A 14,557-nucleotide genomic window follows, 5' to 3' on the forward strand; every position below is an offset into this window, starting at 1 on the left:
TTGCAAGCTCTTTGATTCTGCAGCTGTTTTACAAAGGATGTTACATCACCTGTTATGTTAAATCCTAAATGACCATGGTGCCTGGAAAGTACAGAAGTTCAAAGCTGATACAGTGTGTGTTTTTTCAAATATGTCTGAGGTTTTTCCTGACTTTTACTCACAGATCTGGGAAGTTAGCCTTTACTAGAGACAAACTTACATAGAGTTAAGGTGTGTGTACACTCTGAGGAGGAGCTCTGTGCCTCCTCTGCTGCTTCACTTGCAGGTGTGTGGTTCTCTGATGCAGCGGAGTGAAATCAGGGTAAAGCCTTGCAACACCAGGAAGTAGCAGTTATTTACCTGTGCTTTATCTTTTCCTTCTTCTGTACAGAAAGCTGTTTCTGTGCTCTATGTACATTCACTGTTTACAATTAGCTTTGGTTTTGTGGTTATGTGAACAACTGTGCCACTGAGTGGGGTGTGGAAATCAAGCACCAATACTTGTGTAAGTACTGTGACTGCATTTCTAAGCACTCTATCCAATACAGTGAGCCCTCCACCTTGGCTCATTGCTACTCCTACACCTGAATATTCATACAGCTAGCACAAACTTCTGTGAAGTTTTCTGTAGTTTAGTAGTGTTCGAACTTTTCCATTTGTGGAAGCAGTCTCCAGAGCCCAAGTCCTGTCTTCCTTGGTTATGCTGGCACTGGGCACTTGCAAGCCATGGTTTCTCAGGCTGAACATCACTGCTTTAGATGATAGGAAAAAGTGTGTGTTGCAATTCTTTCACTATTGTCAAAATGCAAACTGGGTGCAGAGAGGAGGGAAGATGTGTTCGTGTAAGTGTTGGGTGTTGATTACAAGGCTTGTTTTCTATGCTAGGAGACAAGCAGTGGTTGTGATGGATGAATTCTTTGTAGTGGTTATGTCTGTAGTGACTGCTGCAAGTTTCTATGCAAATATGAGTCATCTATGGCAGAAACCACATAAAGATAATGGCCAAGCTTCAGAGAAATCACTTAGGGACTTCCCTTTTATTTTCGTGACTGCCTGCAGCAGCTTGAAGCTGGCCAGTAGAAACGTGGTGGTTTCATTAATCCATTATTCTTTGATTGTGAATTAATATATTCATATATGCACATCCAAGTATGCAAACATTATCTCTCACTAGGAGCAGATTGTTCTCAATCTAATACAGAAAGCCAGGGAACTGGTCTTTCCAAAATGCCAATTTTCTATTTTGTTCATGGTCTTTTCAATCAGAAATGTATCTTACTAGAAAATTAGTAAATACATTGCTTAATGTTTTAACTATTTGGATTCTCTTAACTGTAGCTCTGACCACAGACTTCTTCCCAACTCTGCGCTGCTTGGCCTGTATGGTGTTTCTGAATACAGTCTGACTTTCATAATGCCTGTGTAGCTTGGATAGAATGTGAACAGGAAGATTTTAGAGGTGAAAGATATTGAAAATACAACAAAATAGTTTAAATGTGTCTGCAGATGACTGAAAACACACTTTGGAGGTAATCATCTAAACTCGCATAACAGCAGATATTGGATTTATTTCTAGGTAAGGTGCTTATTGTAATGTATAGATGGGAGTTTTGGTATGAAACTTCTGTTTGATTATAGTTTTTCCCTGTTTCTGGGGAAAGTTCACACCTCTTTCTCCCAAATGCTAAATTACACAAATAAAGCCATCCCATGACACCAATTCTATGTTTCTTAAAGTACTTAGAAATATGCTTGATATTACATTTTTATAGCAGTACCCTACAGACAAGCAGGTGACTATTTCCAGAATTGGGCTGAGAAATCACAAGGGAGAAACAGAATTCCTAACCCAGTCTCAGACTCTTTTTTTTTTTTTTTTCCAAGAACTTTTCCTTCATTTTTATCTTGAAGTTGCAGGTATTACTGTGTCTGTCCTTAGTGTTGGACTTGGAATTTTGGTACCTTTCTCTACCCTCTTACTCCAGTCACTGACCTTTCTGGGGTCCATATGCTTGAGAGTTGTGCTGATTCTTGCTGAAGTCTGGCGGTTCAGCCCTAGGGAGGGATTGAATGAAGGAAACTGCATATGTTTGTTTGGCCAGTTCCTTCTAGCTGGTAAATTGAAATTGCAGCTTTTACAAGCAAGAAGTCACACTTGGTCAGGCCATATGGTATAATGTAGTTGTGTGTCTTTTCATGGTGTGGGGTTTTTTGGCTCTGAAATATTTTATGCATGGAAAACGTCACTTTTAATTTATTATATTGCAGCTTGGTTTCATTGAATTATTGCGTGTCTCTTGTTTTACAAGGGTTACAGTGTTTCATAGAATTATTTCCCTTTAACTCTTACGTCAGTTTTCAGTGACACAAGTAGCATACAAGTTTTTCTCTGTGTAGCCACAGTCTTTCTGATTCTCACTCATGTCCTAGCATTCCTCAAATGCCCTAGGAGATCTTTTAGGTTTTGATGACAGTTATTTGAGATTTTGAGATTTATAAATACTTCTTTTTAATAACAGGATATGAACCTGGCTCAAGCCCTCTTCAATAACGTGCTTTGTGCAGCACCAAGGAGTTTAACAAGACAGGATGCTTTAAATTCCATTGGTATCTTTAACAAAGGGAATTTACACACACCATGCCCCCAGATGTGGTCCATAGGCACTAAGACATTCTGGCTTCTCTCTGCATGACCCACAGGCATGGCTGTGTCTGTTGAGTGTCTTCCTTTCCTGCTCCTTCCTTGCAGGCAGCTCTGCTGGTGCTGCTGTGCAGGCACAGGCTCTGACAAGTGTCCTGCCTGGAGCAGCAGCGTTCCTGTACCAGGACTGCCAAAACTCAGCTCTTTGGCTGCGTGTTTAGAGCAGTCCTGTGCCAGCAGCTGATGGGTGTGTGGTGCCACTGGCTTGACCTGGGAAACTCCAGTGGCTTCCATACATGCCAGTGGCAGGTACTTCTGGCCAGCAGTGAAATGAGCTATGTGTTGCCTAATTCTGCACTGCAATAAATTCCATTCTTTTGGATTGTGCTCTTACCAGACACTTTAACAGCCAACTTTCCAGCTTGTAATTCTGTTTTGAAGAGCATTGCCATGCTTTTAAAGTGACTTTTGAAATGCTTTCAGGTTGTGCCTGGCCTGCAGCTTTATGAGCTCCCACATCTGTCTCAGATCTGAATCTCTTGGTGTTTCCCTTGTTTTAGATTTCTTCCTAAAGCTGGAATGTTTGGAGCAAGAATTTTGGTTTTGGTTTTCCCTTTTTATTTTAAAGTAGCACAATTATTTTAGTGTAGACAGCTTTTAAAGGAGGGTTTAAGAAAAAATTTAAGAAAAAATTGTCAGTATATTGTTGCTGCTCTTTTATACTTATTAAAGATGCTATGGAAAGTGAAACATCACCTTTTTAAACCTGCTTTTTTTAATACATGAGAAAGCCTTGACAGGGAGGTTTTTTTTTTCAAAGATGGAAATGTTGTTATAGTCTATCTAAACTGGTTTTGTGAAATTGAGATTTTTTAAGTGCCTGAGAACTGAGCTTGCTGAGTCTCAGCCCTTAAAATGTGCCATTACTGAGTATTTAAACCATTATTGTCCAGAGGTTTATGTTATGCAATAAAAATCACTTTATCCTCTGTCTGCTGCTTATGCTTTGCTTCACTGGTGTGTGTGGTATCAACATTTTGCTAGTTTCTCCAATTTACTCAGTGTTCTAAGAAAGCAGAGTAAGTAAATTGTGAAACTATGGTAGTAAAAACAAAATTAAGAAAGAGTTAAACAAGTCTTCTTTATTTGTCACAAATGCAAAAATTGAGATAAACATGTTTTAATTACTCTTGGGGGTTGCCTCTGCTAAGGAATTTTGCAAGAGGAATTGTCCTTCATTTCACTTCAAAGTGTCAGCAATATATGGGATATTTATTTGTTTTCTGTGTTTCTCACTGAGCTCTTTGCCTCTTGAGATTTATAAAGAGAAGTCTCTTTCTTTGCTCTTCTATCATCCATTGCAAGCTGTTCAGTTTGTCCTTTTTATACCCGGAGGTTTCAGGTTTTAACTGCTGAAGTTAATTAGGAGCATAAGATTGCATATTATTAGCAAATCTCTGAAAGTATTATGTTGCTGTTTATCTGTAGTTCAAGAAGTAAAAGGACATTTGAGGGTTACTGGTCTATTTTCCTCATTTGGGAGATTAACCTTGCTCCTGATTGGGAAATATATACAAAATGAAGACTTACTCATTCAGGAAGTATGCTGGTTTTATGTTAAAGTAGCCAGTGGCAAGTTTGATCTGTGGTCTGGCTTAATGTCTAAATGTTCAGTATGTGCCCATTGAATTTGCTTGTTGCAGAAATGCACAAATATAACATGAGCATCTGACCCTTTATTTATTTAATTAACTAATTCTTATTTCACTAAAATATGTGTAATTCCTCTTGAAATCAACATCTGGTGTTGTGTCTACATCAAATCATGTTATCTTGCATAAAAAAATCCAGTTCTGTCTGGAATTAGACTGAGAGTCTGGAAGTATAAACTCTCTCTTGTTGTACATCAAGACATATCAATATACTGTCATCATATTTTAGCTTATGGCAAGACTGATTTATTCTTGCTCTTATTTTAGAGCAGTGTAAATTTTACATGTGCTCATGTATTTCTTTATTTATTCTGACTTATCTGTGGCATCTGTACCATAGAATAAAATTGTTACTAACAACCAGGTTGATTTGAAAATAAAGTGAGCGCTCTTTTTTCTTCTAGGGTGGTGTGTGGAGATGGGCATTTCTGTCCCTTCATGTTTTAATCTCTATAGTTTTACAGCATTTTAAACCTACCTTTGCACTGTAGTCTTGTTGACTGAGAAAAATCAACTTAGGTAGCATTGGTTCCTATGCAATAGGAATAAAAGCAATCTGAAAATTTTACTGGATAACTAAGTTTCCTGCCTTTCTCTTTGCTCCTTAGCTCCAGAAGAAAAGGATGCAATTAAAGGACAGTATGAAAAGCTCGTGGATGCTTTCGGCTGCTTAGGAGAGCTTCAGCTTAAATGTGGTAAGTCACCATCTGTATGCCTGAGATTATAAAATGCCCAGACAATTCTAAATGACAACAAGTGGCTAAAGTTGTCTAATTCCTTAAATTGTGAAAGCTAGTTGCACTTTGTCATGTACAGTCTGGAAAATATTTGTTTCTTTTTCTGTTTTGGGCCAAAACCATATTACTGAATGATGGATGGATTTTTGCTTAATTTGTTTTGTCTGACATTCTTAGCTGCCTGAAGATAATTGCCATTCTTCTTCCCCTACCACATTTGTCCAAGGCAAGCTATGATTTCTTAATTCTTCTCTTCTTTAAGGATCACGTTTAGACACTGATTGTCGTGGTCATCTGAGAGTACAGTACTGCAGATTGCCAGTTCTTGCTGTAATGCCTAATTGCCTTTAATCATTCATATGAATAAGGATTTGCAGAAGAAGGCCTCTGGCTTCAATTAGTATAGTGAGAAATGTTTATTGTCATCAATGTAAATTTTGGTACAGTTTGGGAATCTTGATTTAGCAAAGGACTTGTCATTACACTGCCTGCAGGAATGTTAATGGAAATAACATGTTTCAAGAAGAGAACTGCAGTGATTGATTTGAAGATAATAGGGCCTTACACAGTGCTTAAAAATCACAGATGATTTAGATGCATAAATAAAAAAGCACTGTACGCGTTGTTCCCAGGCTGGTACAATGAGCCCTAATTTTCACTTGGAGAAATGACAAGACTTTTCCGTGTAACTTGATGCTTGGTCAAGGAGTCTACCAAAGGCAGTAGTGGTGTGAGCACTGGTGTATTTAGGCCAGTAGATATAACTGTGTAGTTTTATACCCTGCTTGCCATTTTGCAGCCTGAAAACTATGGCTTGAAATTGACCTGAAGAGGCAACTGCAATCTGAAGAATTTTTGTGTCATAATTTAAAACTGTAGGTCCTTCTAGTCTTTTTTAATGAATGTGGACTTTTTGTTTGTTTTGTTTCTTGTGGAGTTAATGAGACATTTCTCTGGAGATTTATATCAATTTGCTAATGTAATTTAAAGCAGAGGACTCGTGATTAGTTTTTCTTGGCACATGGGTCTGTTTTTCTTCATAGAAGTCTAATGAATCCTGTTGTAGTAATAAAGGAATGTAGCTATTTAATCCAATCTCTTCAAGCTACATATAAGGGTAGTTTTTGTATATGGTGGGAACCAAATATATCCAATTTTCATATTCATGTTAAAAGGTGAATGATTTCAAATGGGCTGTGAAATATTCTCAGCCTTACTGTTTCTCATGTCCTTACTTCTTCTCAAACAACATATGCTTAACTCCAGTGCTCTGAAAGTGTGAGGGTTTTTCCTTTCTGAGCTTTGTCACTGTACATCTGCCTTGTTCTAGCATTAGATGACAAGTTCTGGTACAGGACTTGCTTTGGAAGGGATTGTTAAAATTCAGTGAAAAGTCAGAGGGTCATGCTGTAATGGTAAGTGAAGGTAAGCAAACCTTTTCTGCTTCTGAACGTTTCAAAAAGCAAAGATACACGTCTGCTATCTCACTAAGACGTAGCCCGAGTTTTTGTCACAGTCTGGTTTAGACTTTCCATCTTACATGTGAGTTCCATCCCTTTAGCTGTTGCTTATGTAGAAGATTAACACTACAAAGTAATTGTACTGGGTTTGTGTAGCAAGGTTTTGGTAGCAGGAAGGGCTACAGGTGTGGCTTCTCTGAAACGCTGCCAGAAGCTTCCCCCGTGTCCCATGGAGCCAATGCCAGCAGGCTCCAAGACAGATGTGCTGCTGGTCAAGACTGAACCCATCAGCAACAGTGGTAGTGCCTCTGGCATAACAGATTTAAGAAGAGGGAAGAAAACTGCCCAGCTGAAGCTGGAGAAGGGCAGAGTTAGAATATGTGAGAGAAAGAGCTCTGCAGGCACCAGGGCCAGTGAGGAAGGAGGGGCAGGAGGTGCTCCAGGTGCCCGAGCTCAGATTCCCCTGCAGCCCCTGGTGCAGACCATGGGGAAGCAGCTGTGCCCCTGCAGCCCATGGGGTCCATGGTGGAGCAGAGACCCACCTGCAGCCCATGGAGATCCATGGTGGAGCAGAGACCCACCTGCTGCCCATGGAGATCCATGGTGGAGCAGAGACCCACCTGCAGCCCATGGAGATCCATGATGGGGCAGAGACCCACCTGCAGCCCATGCCAGAGCAGGGGGATGCCTGAAGGTGGCTGTGACCCTCTGGGAGGCACACTGTGGAGCAGGGTCCTGGAAGGACCCATGCAGAGAGGAGCCCATCCTGGAGCAAGTTTACTGGCCAGATTTGTGACTGTTTGTTCCAGAAGGTCTGCACCTTCTGTGAGGGACCCACTCTGGAGCAGTTTGTGAAGAACTGCAACCCATGGGATGGAGTCATGCTGGAGAAGCTCAAGTAGGACTGTCTTCCATGGGAGAGTCTCCATGCTGGAGCAGGGGAAGAGTGTGAGGAGTCCTCCCCATGAGGAGAAAGGAGTGGCAGAGACAATGTGTGATGAACTGATCACAGTCCCTATTTCTCATCCCCCTGTACCACTGGGGAAGAGAAAATTGGGAGTAAATCTAAGCCTGGGAAAAAAGAAAAAGAAGATGTGGAGGAAGGTGTTTTGCTCATTGTCCTACTCTGGTTTGATTTGTGATAAATAAAACTAATTTCCCCAAGTTAAGTCTGTTTTGCCCATAACTGCTCAATGTTCTCTCCCTGCCCGTATCTTGACCCATAAGCCTTTCATTTTATTTTTCTCCCCTGCCCAACTGAGGAGGGGAGTAACAGACCAGCTTTGGTGGGCACCTGGCATCCAGCCAGGGTGAGTCAAACGACCACAGGAATGCAGTGTAGCTTTTTCCATTTTTGTATAATGTATTTTAGCAGCTGCTAACAAAGGCATAATTGGTTAGCTCTTCTCTGAGCTTCAGTGATTGCATAGACTTTGTTCAGAAGTATCAGCATTTTTTCTTACTACTGGAAACATGCAGACCATAAGTATTAAATTAACTGAGAGTATTTGTGAAAATACATTCCACTGAGATGTTAAGAGTATATTTGTAGAGCAGAAGGGAAAACTTTCTGCCAAGACGTGAAAGATGTCTCTGAACATTTTAATTAATCTGTAAATATAGCTACTTAGAAATCCAAATAAATCACATTGTATGCCTGCCAAAATAGATCATGCTTTTCACAAGAAAGTAGATGAAATATGTGAAACTGACTCACAAAGTTAATGTTTCCCACCAGTAATAACATTCACTTGTATGTACTTATGTCTGTTAACATGACTCACTAAGTTCTTCTGCTTTCTTTTGTGAGATGGATGGCAGCAGAATGAATTGTACAGTCTCTCTGAGCTGTACCTCAGCCAAGATTTTGCTGCCCAAGAAGATCTAGCAGTGACAAATACATCTTCAGCAAAGTGTTAAAAGAGCTGGCTTTACAGTGTTTTTTTCAGATACTGTGATGTCAGGAAGAGATGCATATATAAGGGGATATTTTAACACCATCAGCACATAGGTTGTTTGGTTTAATACAGCTGCTGTATTTGGGGAGGCATTCTGAATTCATGAGATTGTGTATATATTCTCACTCTTGTACATATACAGTGTATAGTTGAAAGGAAGATATTTTGAAAAGGACAACTAAGTACCTGTCTTCTGTTCCTTTTGCACATATCCTAAAAATGTGGTTGTGTTTAGAAGAAAGAGAAAGAGGAGTATCTTTGAGACTAAAATGATAGTTTGGAAAGTCTTGGCTCTTTTCATAATTCTGTTGTAGATATACTCAGGGATTTTCAGCTAGATGGTTAGAATGTACTTCTCTCCTGTGTTCTGTTGCTATTTTTGAAGATAGATGAGAGGCAAAATTGGTTTTTAGTGGTCTACAAAATGGAATGGAGTATGTGTGGAGTGGAAATGGAAAAGTCTGAGGGAGTGCATGACTGTGATGGAATGGAGAAAGAGCAAAAATTGGAGAAAATTATTTTGGAAAGAAAAGGCAGTCTTGAGTGAAATAGTTACAGTCAAGAAGGACAAAATAAGAATTGAATATTGGACTCCTTTTCACTATAGCTCAAAATAGGCAACATTGAAATCATCCCCTAAGCTGCAGGGGAAACAATTGCCTTGAGTTGTGTAGACAGGTTAAATACAGAAACTGCAGCTTATTATTGTACAGTGTGACGTACCAGAACTGCATTTCCTGTTCAACTTGGATAAAGGCAGTTGGTTTCACAAGAACATTTGAAAAAACGGATGGAAATTATTATTGTCTTGTTTCTGTGCTAAATATTCTTTATCCTCTGCCTCTCTTGTGCAACCTAATAAAAGGGCATTCAGCTCATATCACTGTGAGCAAAACATTTCTTACATTTCTTCAAAAGTTTTCTTTGCAGATTGTTGTAGTGATTGATAGCTGTAATAGGGCAAAATAATGATCTTGGTCACAATGCATGAACATTTGTACCCTTTTATCTGAAATCAAAGTTTGGCCATAACTTTGAATTTTTTTTTTCTTTAGTAATATATGTGGGTCTTGCTTTTTCATAGATGTGTTGCTGTAGAAAGCATGACCAGAAAGGAACACTTCACTTCTTGCTCTAAAATTATTTCAGAGATTTCTTTAAAACATTCCATGTTGCATCCCAAGGACAGGAAGGACATTTCTACAGTTGTGACCTTCAACTGAAGTTCTTACATTCCTAAATTACTTTCTTCTATGTGTACAGTTTAGAAGGCTAGTATTAATGAGGATTTTACTTTAAACTACTTGTGTAAGTTAAAGGAGAAATAAAAAGATTTTTATTTTCCAAGGTGGGCTATGGTAAATAGTCTACAGCTGAGGTGATTGGTAGCAAGAGAAACTGACCTGAAAGGGCAACTGAAATCTGAAGGACTTTCATGTTATATTTTAAAACTGTAGGCCCATCTAGATGTTGCTGGTAAAGAAGGGAAGACAAGGAAAGCCTTCTCTGTGTCTAGCTTATAGCTTAGTGGTGAGTAATTTCTTATACCTTAATGGAAACATGACTAAAAGATCATAGTGGAGCAGTGTTTTGGCAGCATTAATTCTGCTGTGCGAGGTTCTAAAAGGGTGAAAGGTTGACAGAAGCATTGCCTCCATTCAGAACCCAATGGCTATGTCTGTGCTGTGAATAAAATGGGCAGGACACAGGCACAGAGGATAGGATATTGTGATTAGCTTGTTCCCTGTGCCAAGAGGACATGTGCATCAAGCAGGGATCTTCCTCCTGCAACAGTGCAGTGATAGCCCAGAGCTGGTCCCAGGACCATTGTCCAAATACCACCTGGAATGAAAGTACTATCAGAGGATGGGGCTTGGGACTTTTTTGCAAGGTACAGAGTCAGAGAGATTTGTGTTGAGCTGGGGCTATGATGTTATTGGGTTTCTGCATTGTCTGTTTTGCAGCAAATCCTGAGTCATTTAAGCAAATAAGAGAAGTTAGAGCTGTTCTGAAGACCACTTCAACTCACAGAGCAGCCTGGGAGGACCAAGTAGCAAAGCAGGCTAGCTTTAACATACCTTAAATCTCTCTTTTCGTCCTTTTTCTCCAGTTTCTGGGCTGTAAGTGTGAGCTCCTTTGCCAGCCTGTCTTTGTTCAAAGGTATCATGAGAAGTGCCTGGTGGTTGTTCTCTAATTTGGAGTACTGTAGAGAGATTATTCTGTGTGAATAGAACTGTAGAATGGCTCAAGTCAGAGGAGACCTTTATAGACCATCCCAATGCCCCTGTGATGGGCAGGGGACACTGCCTCCAGACCAGGTTACTCAAAGCCCCTTCCAACCTGGTCTGGAACACTTCCCAGGGGTGAGGCACCCACAACTTCCCTGGAAAACCTGTTCCACTGTTTCACTACTCTCGTTGTAAAAGAGATATATCTTCCTTATATTCAATCTAAATTTCCCCTCTTTCAGTGAAAAACTGTTGCCCCTTGTCTTATCACTACAAGCCCTTGTGAAAAGTCTCTCTCCATCTTTTGTTATAAGGCCCCCCTTCAAATATTGAAAGGCTGTAATAAGGTTTTCCCTGAGCCTTCTTTTCTCCAGGCTGAGCAACCCTGACTCTTTCCTGTGTAGCTGCTGCCCAGTGGCAGAAAAGTATCACAGCTTTAGGAAACAAATCTCCTTACACTTCAGGGAAAATGCAATACCTTCTCAGGCATGATTACTTTTTCAGAGCTTTTTAGCTAGTGATTTAAGGGAGTAGAGATGCTGGACCTTGCAGTATGTGGATGAGTACCCCATTTGGGGGTGAGTGGTTGAGTGGAGGAGACAGTAAAAAGTAAAAAGAGTTTATAGTCTCTGCTAAGAAAAAGCAAGTTTCTAGCTAAGGCAAATATTCCTATTCAATTCCTTCTTGAATTAGAGGATTATTCTGTTTAGATTCAGTGATTTTCCACTGGTTGCAGTCACCTGCAACCAGGACAGAACCACAGGGAACAAGCTCTATATTATTAAGCTTTTGTTCTCTTTGGCTAATTTGATGTTGACTTTCTCATTTGATGTCTTCTGAACCGTCTAGGAAAGCTTTACGTCACCAAAGGCAATGAAAGTACTTGTACTCTTTGTCTCAGCATTGCTGCCAGGCAGCTCTCCAAGTCCTTCACTACTGGTTTTTTGTGACTAACCAAGCTGACTGATATTAAGGCATGCTAATAGTGTTTCTGTGTATTGCTTCCAAAGTCTTGTGAGTGAAGGTTACTTTGAACTGATCAGTTTTGCATGGTTTCAGCTAAGTCACAGAAGCTTTTGGCTATCCTGAGAGACTGCTAACTCCTCCTAACCCTTTCTGGAGGCTGCAGGGCAGTATTTGGTCAGTTATGAACTCTTGTGATGATAACTGACGTGTCTCCTCCTTTGCACAAAGTCATGTGCAAAGGAGGAATAAACTGTCAGTATTTCTGGCCCTCTGCTGTGATATCACAAGCACAGAAAATACACGTCTTGAAAGCACTCAAGAAGGAGAACACGGCACAGCGTTGTTACAGAAAGAAATGTGATGAACAGAGCTTTCTAGTAAATACCACCTACACTGGCCTTTATACAAAACTGGAGTCAGCAGAACAGAATGAATAAGATCTAATCTCCCACCTTGTCCTGCCATTCCAGTCCCACGTGCCTACACAAATATTCTGGCCCTGCTGAAAACCACCCCTAACTCCACCTTCTGTAGCCAGCCTGTTATCTGAAAGCAAGGACTCCCCTACTGGTGTATCAGAAAAAGAGTAGTTGTTGTGTGAGAGCTGGTGAGCATTTCCAGACAGTGGGTCACCCTGGAGGGTTGAAAAGTGATCCTAAGTGTTCCCTTTTGCGGTCTGAAGCCATATTGTCCCAGATTGTCACTGTGCCCGTTGCTAATTAACTTGCTCTCAGCAGGTCAACTGTTGGTTCTGCTGTGCTAAATTAATAAATCTTGGCTCATTTCCACCTTATCTTACTAGCTAGAGTGACTGGGATGACATTGTCTCCATTACAGGCCAATTTAAGTGAATCATGCAGTTTCTTTGTAGCAAAACTAGCATTTCCAGAAAAATTGTTTTACTGTTTCTTAATTACCATTTCAGAGAGAATGAGCAGAGGTGGAGATGGTTCTGTGTATGAGAGATCTGATTACAGTGATGTTCTCAAGCTCCAAATTTATCTTTTAGCCTTGGGGCCCTGAAGTTCAGCTGCTTCGTGATTTCACAGTTATGGCAGCTGTAATTGTTTTAGTGATAGCTGAGGTTGTTGTTGAATCATGTACATGCTTTAGTGATACAAAAAGCAAAATCTTAAGAATTGGTAATACTGAAATTTTACAAATGTCTGAACTTGCCCAGCTTCAGCTGAAGCCAGAAAAGAATCTGAATGCTCTGTGTTCTGTAGGGTGATGAAATTGACTTTTTGAGTATTGTTCCAATGGTAAGCACTTTGCTCTTCATAAAGTCAGTGGGGAAAACACACTCTAGTGCAACAAAGGATGTCGATGGAGAAGTGTTATGGAATATTGTGCAATTGCAGTCACTTGTCTGCAGTTAAGAGGAATTCAGAAATGTGAAGAACGCGGCCTGCATGCCTGTTTTTCCTGTTTGTTCTCTTGTGAAGCAAAGACGCTGGCCTCTGCTGGAGCCCTGTCGGCACTGCATGTGACAGGACTGGTGAGGAGCCGAGTCCCCCTGGAAATAACCCTTTGTAACTGTCTGTCACTTTCTAGGTAACGCTCGGCTGCACTTTCTGGTCCTGGTGACAGGCTGTACGTCGGTGGGCAAAATCCTGGATGCTGAAGTTTACAAAATTACTGCAACAGATTTCTGTCCTCTCCAGGAAGAAACCAAGGAAGACGAGCGCGTTACCGCCTTGAAGAAAATACTGAACTCTGGGATGTTCTATTTCTCGTGGCCTAATGCAGGCTCAAACTTTGACCTGACTGTGCGGGCTCAGAAGCAGGGTGATAACAGCTATGAATCTGGTAACTCGTTCTTCTGGTTAGTACTGCGTGTTCTACCTGAGTCTTCTGTTGTCCCCACCTGTATCTCATTGCTCAGACTTTCTCAGAGGGAAGTGAACATGTGCATCTCCTTTCATTTCATTGACATGTCCTTTTACAGGGCAGGTGGATTTAATGAATTCATGGTAACTTGTGTTTAATTAAAATTAATCTGATAGTGAAGTGCCATTATAAAATGACATATTATGCTTTAAAGGGGGAAATACAAGATATATATTGCTCATACTACAGAAACATCTCTCTATATGTCATGAATAGTTTCCCCTGCAGTCCTTTTAAATACTTTTCTTTAAAGTTATCTAATGGAAACCTGCGCTTGAACTGTTCATAAATCCCATCGTTTGCACTGAAGTATGTGTTATTTTTTAGAAGTAGGTGTTTGAAGTCTGTAGTTTATTGTTTCAGTAATGTGCACTAGTTTTTATGTTGAAAACATCAATATTAATATGTTTACAGCTCAGTGCAAACACAAGTCACATAAAACAAAACTGCTGTGATACACTGCTCTGTGCTTTTTACTTTCTTGTGCTTATAAAGCAAGGAAAAGTTATCTCATATTGTGGTAAGTATTGGTTGAGGGGAAAAGAGAAAACACAATGCTTCGTTGGTGTAATTCAGTTTGTTTGCTTTGCAAGTTTTGGCATAATGCTTGCATTTCTATACCCTTCCCCACCCCCGCCCCCTTCTTTTTAAACAAAAAAGTCACACAGCAGGCATAGCTGTTCTGGAAATAAATGAGGGTTTGATGTAGGTGGAAAATAACTGGCGGGGTTAAATGTGAATGTGCTGCTAGGATGTGCAGTGAAGCTTGTGGCCCAAAGTAGGTGAATATTAAATAAGCAAAAAAGTTCATAATGGGTGATAAATTAACATGAGAGAGCAGTTCAGTTAGGCTAAATAATCTTTCCTGCTATGATGTGATTTTGACTGGTAAGATTTAGTGGGTTGACTTTAAAACTAAAGAAAGATACATAATAAATACTTGCTTTCAACTGTGCTAATGATGCATCCCTCTCCAAAAGGTCACC

At 40.2% G+C, this 14,557-nt stretch overlaps 1 protein-coding gene across 3 annotated transcripts in view; it reads left to right on the top strand.

Annotated features, from left to right (window-relative positions):
- SYNJ2 (synaptojanin 2) overlaps positions 1-14,557 on the top strand; it is a 64,972-nt gene that overhangs the window by 4,357 nt on the left and 46,058 nt on the right. For 2 of the 3 annotated variants that reach the window (XM_063151356.1, XM_063151357.1), the window contains exons 2-3: positions 4,941-5,027; positions 13,236-13,506. In XM_063151356.1, the coding sequence (XP_063007426.1) occupies positions 4,941-5,027; positions 13,236-13,506 (358 nt within the window). The remainder of the gene's footprint in view (positions 1-4,940; positions 5,028-13,235; positions 13,507-14,557) is intronic. The other variant, XM_063151358.1, reaches the window with a different exon arrangement.

Source organism: Melospiza melodia, chromosome 3 (assembly GCF_035770615.1).
Source record: "Melospiza melodia melodia isolate bMelMel2 chromosome 3, bMelMel2.pri, whole genome shotgun sequence".
Lineage (NCBI taxonomy): Eukaryota > Metazoa > Chordata > Aves > Passeriformes > Passerellidae > Melospiza > Melospiza melodia.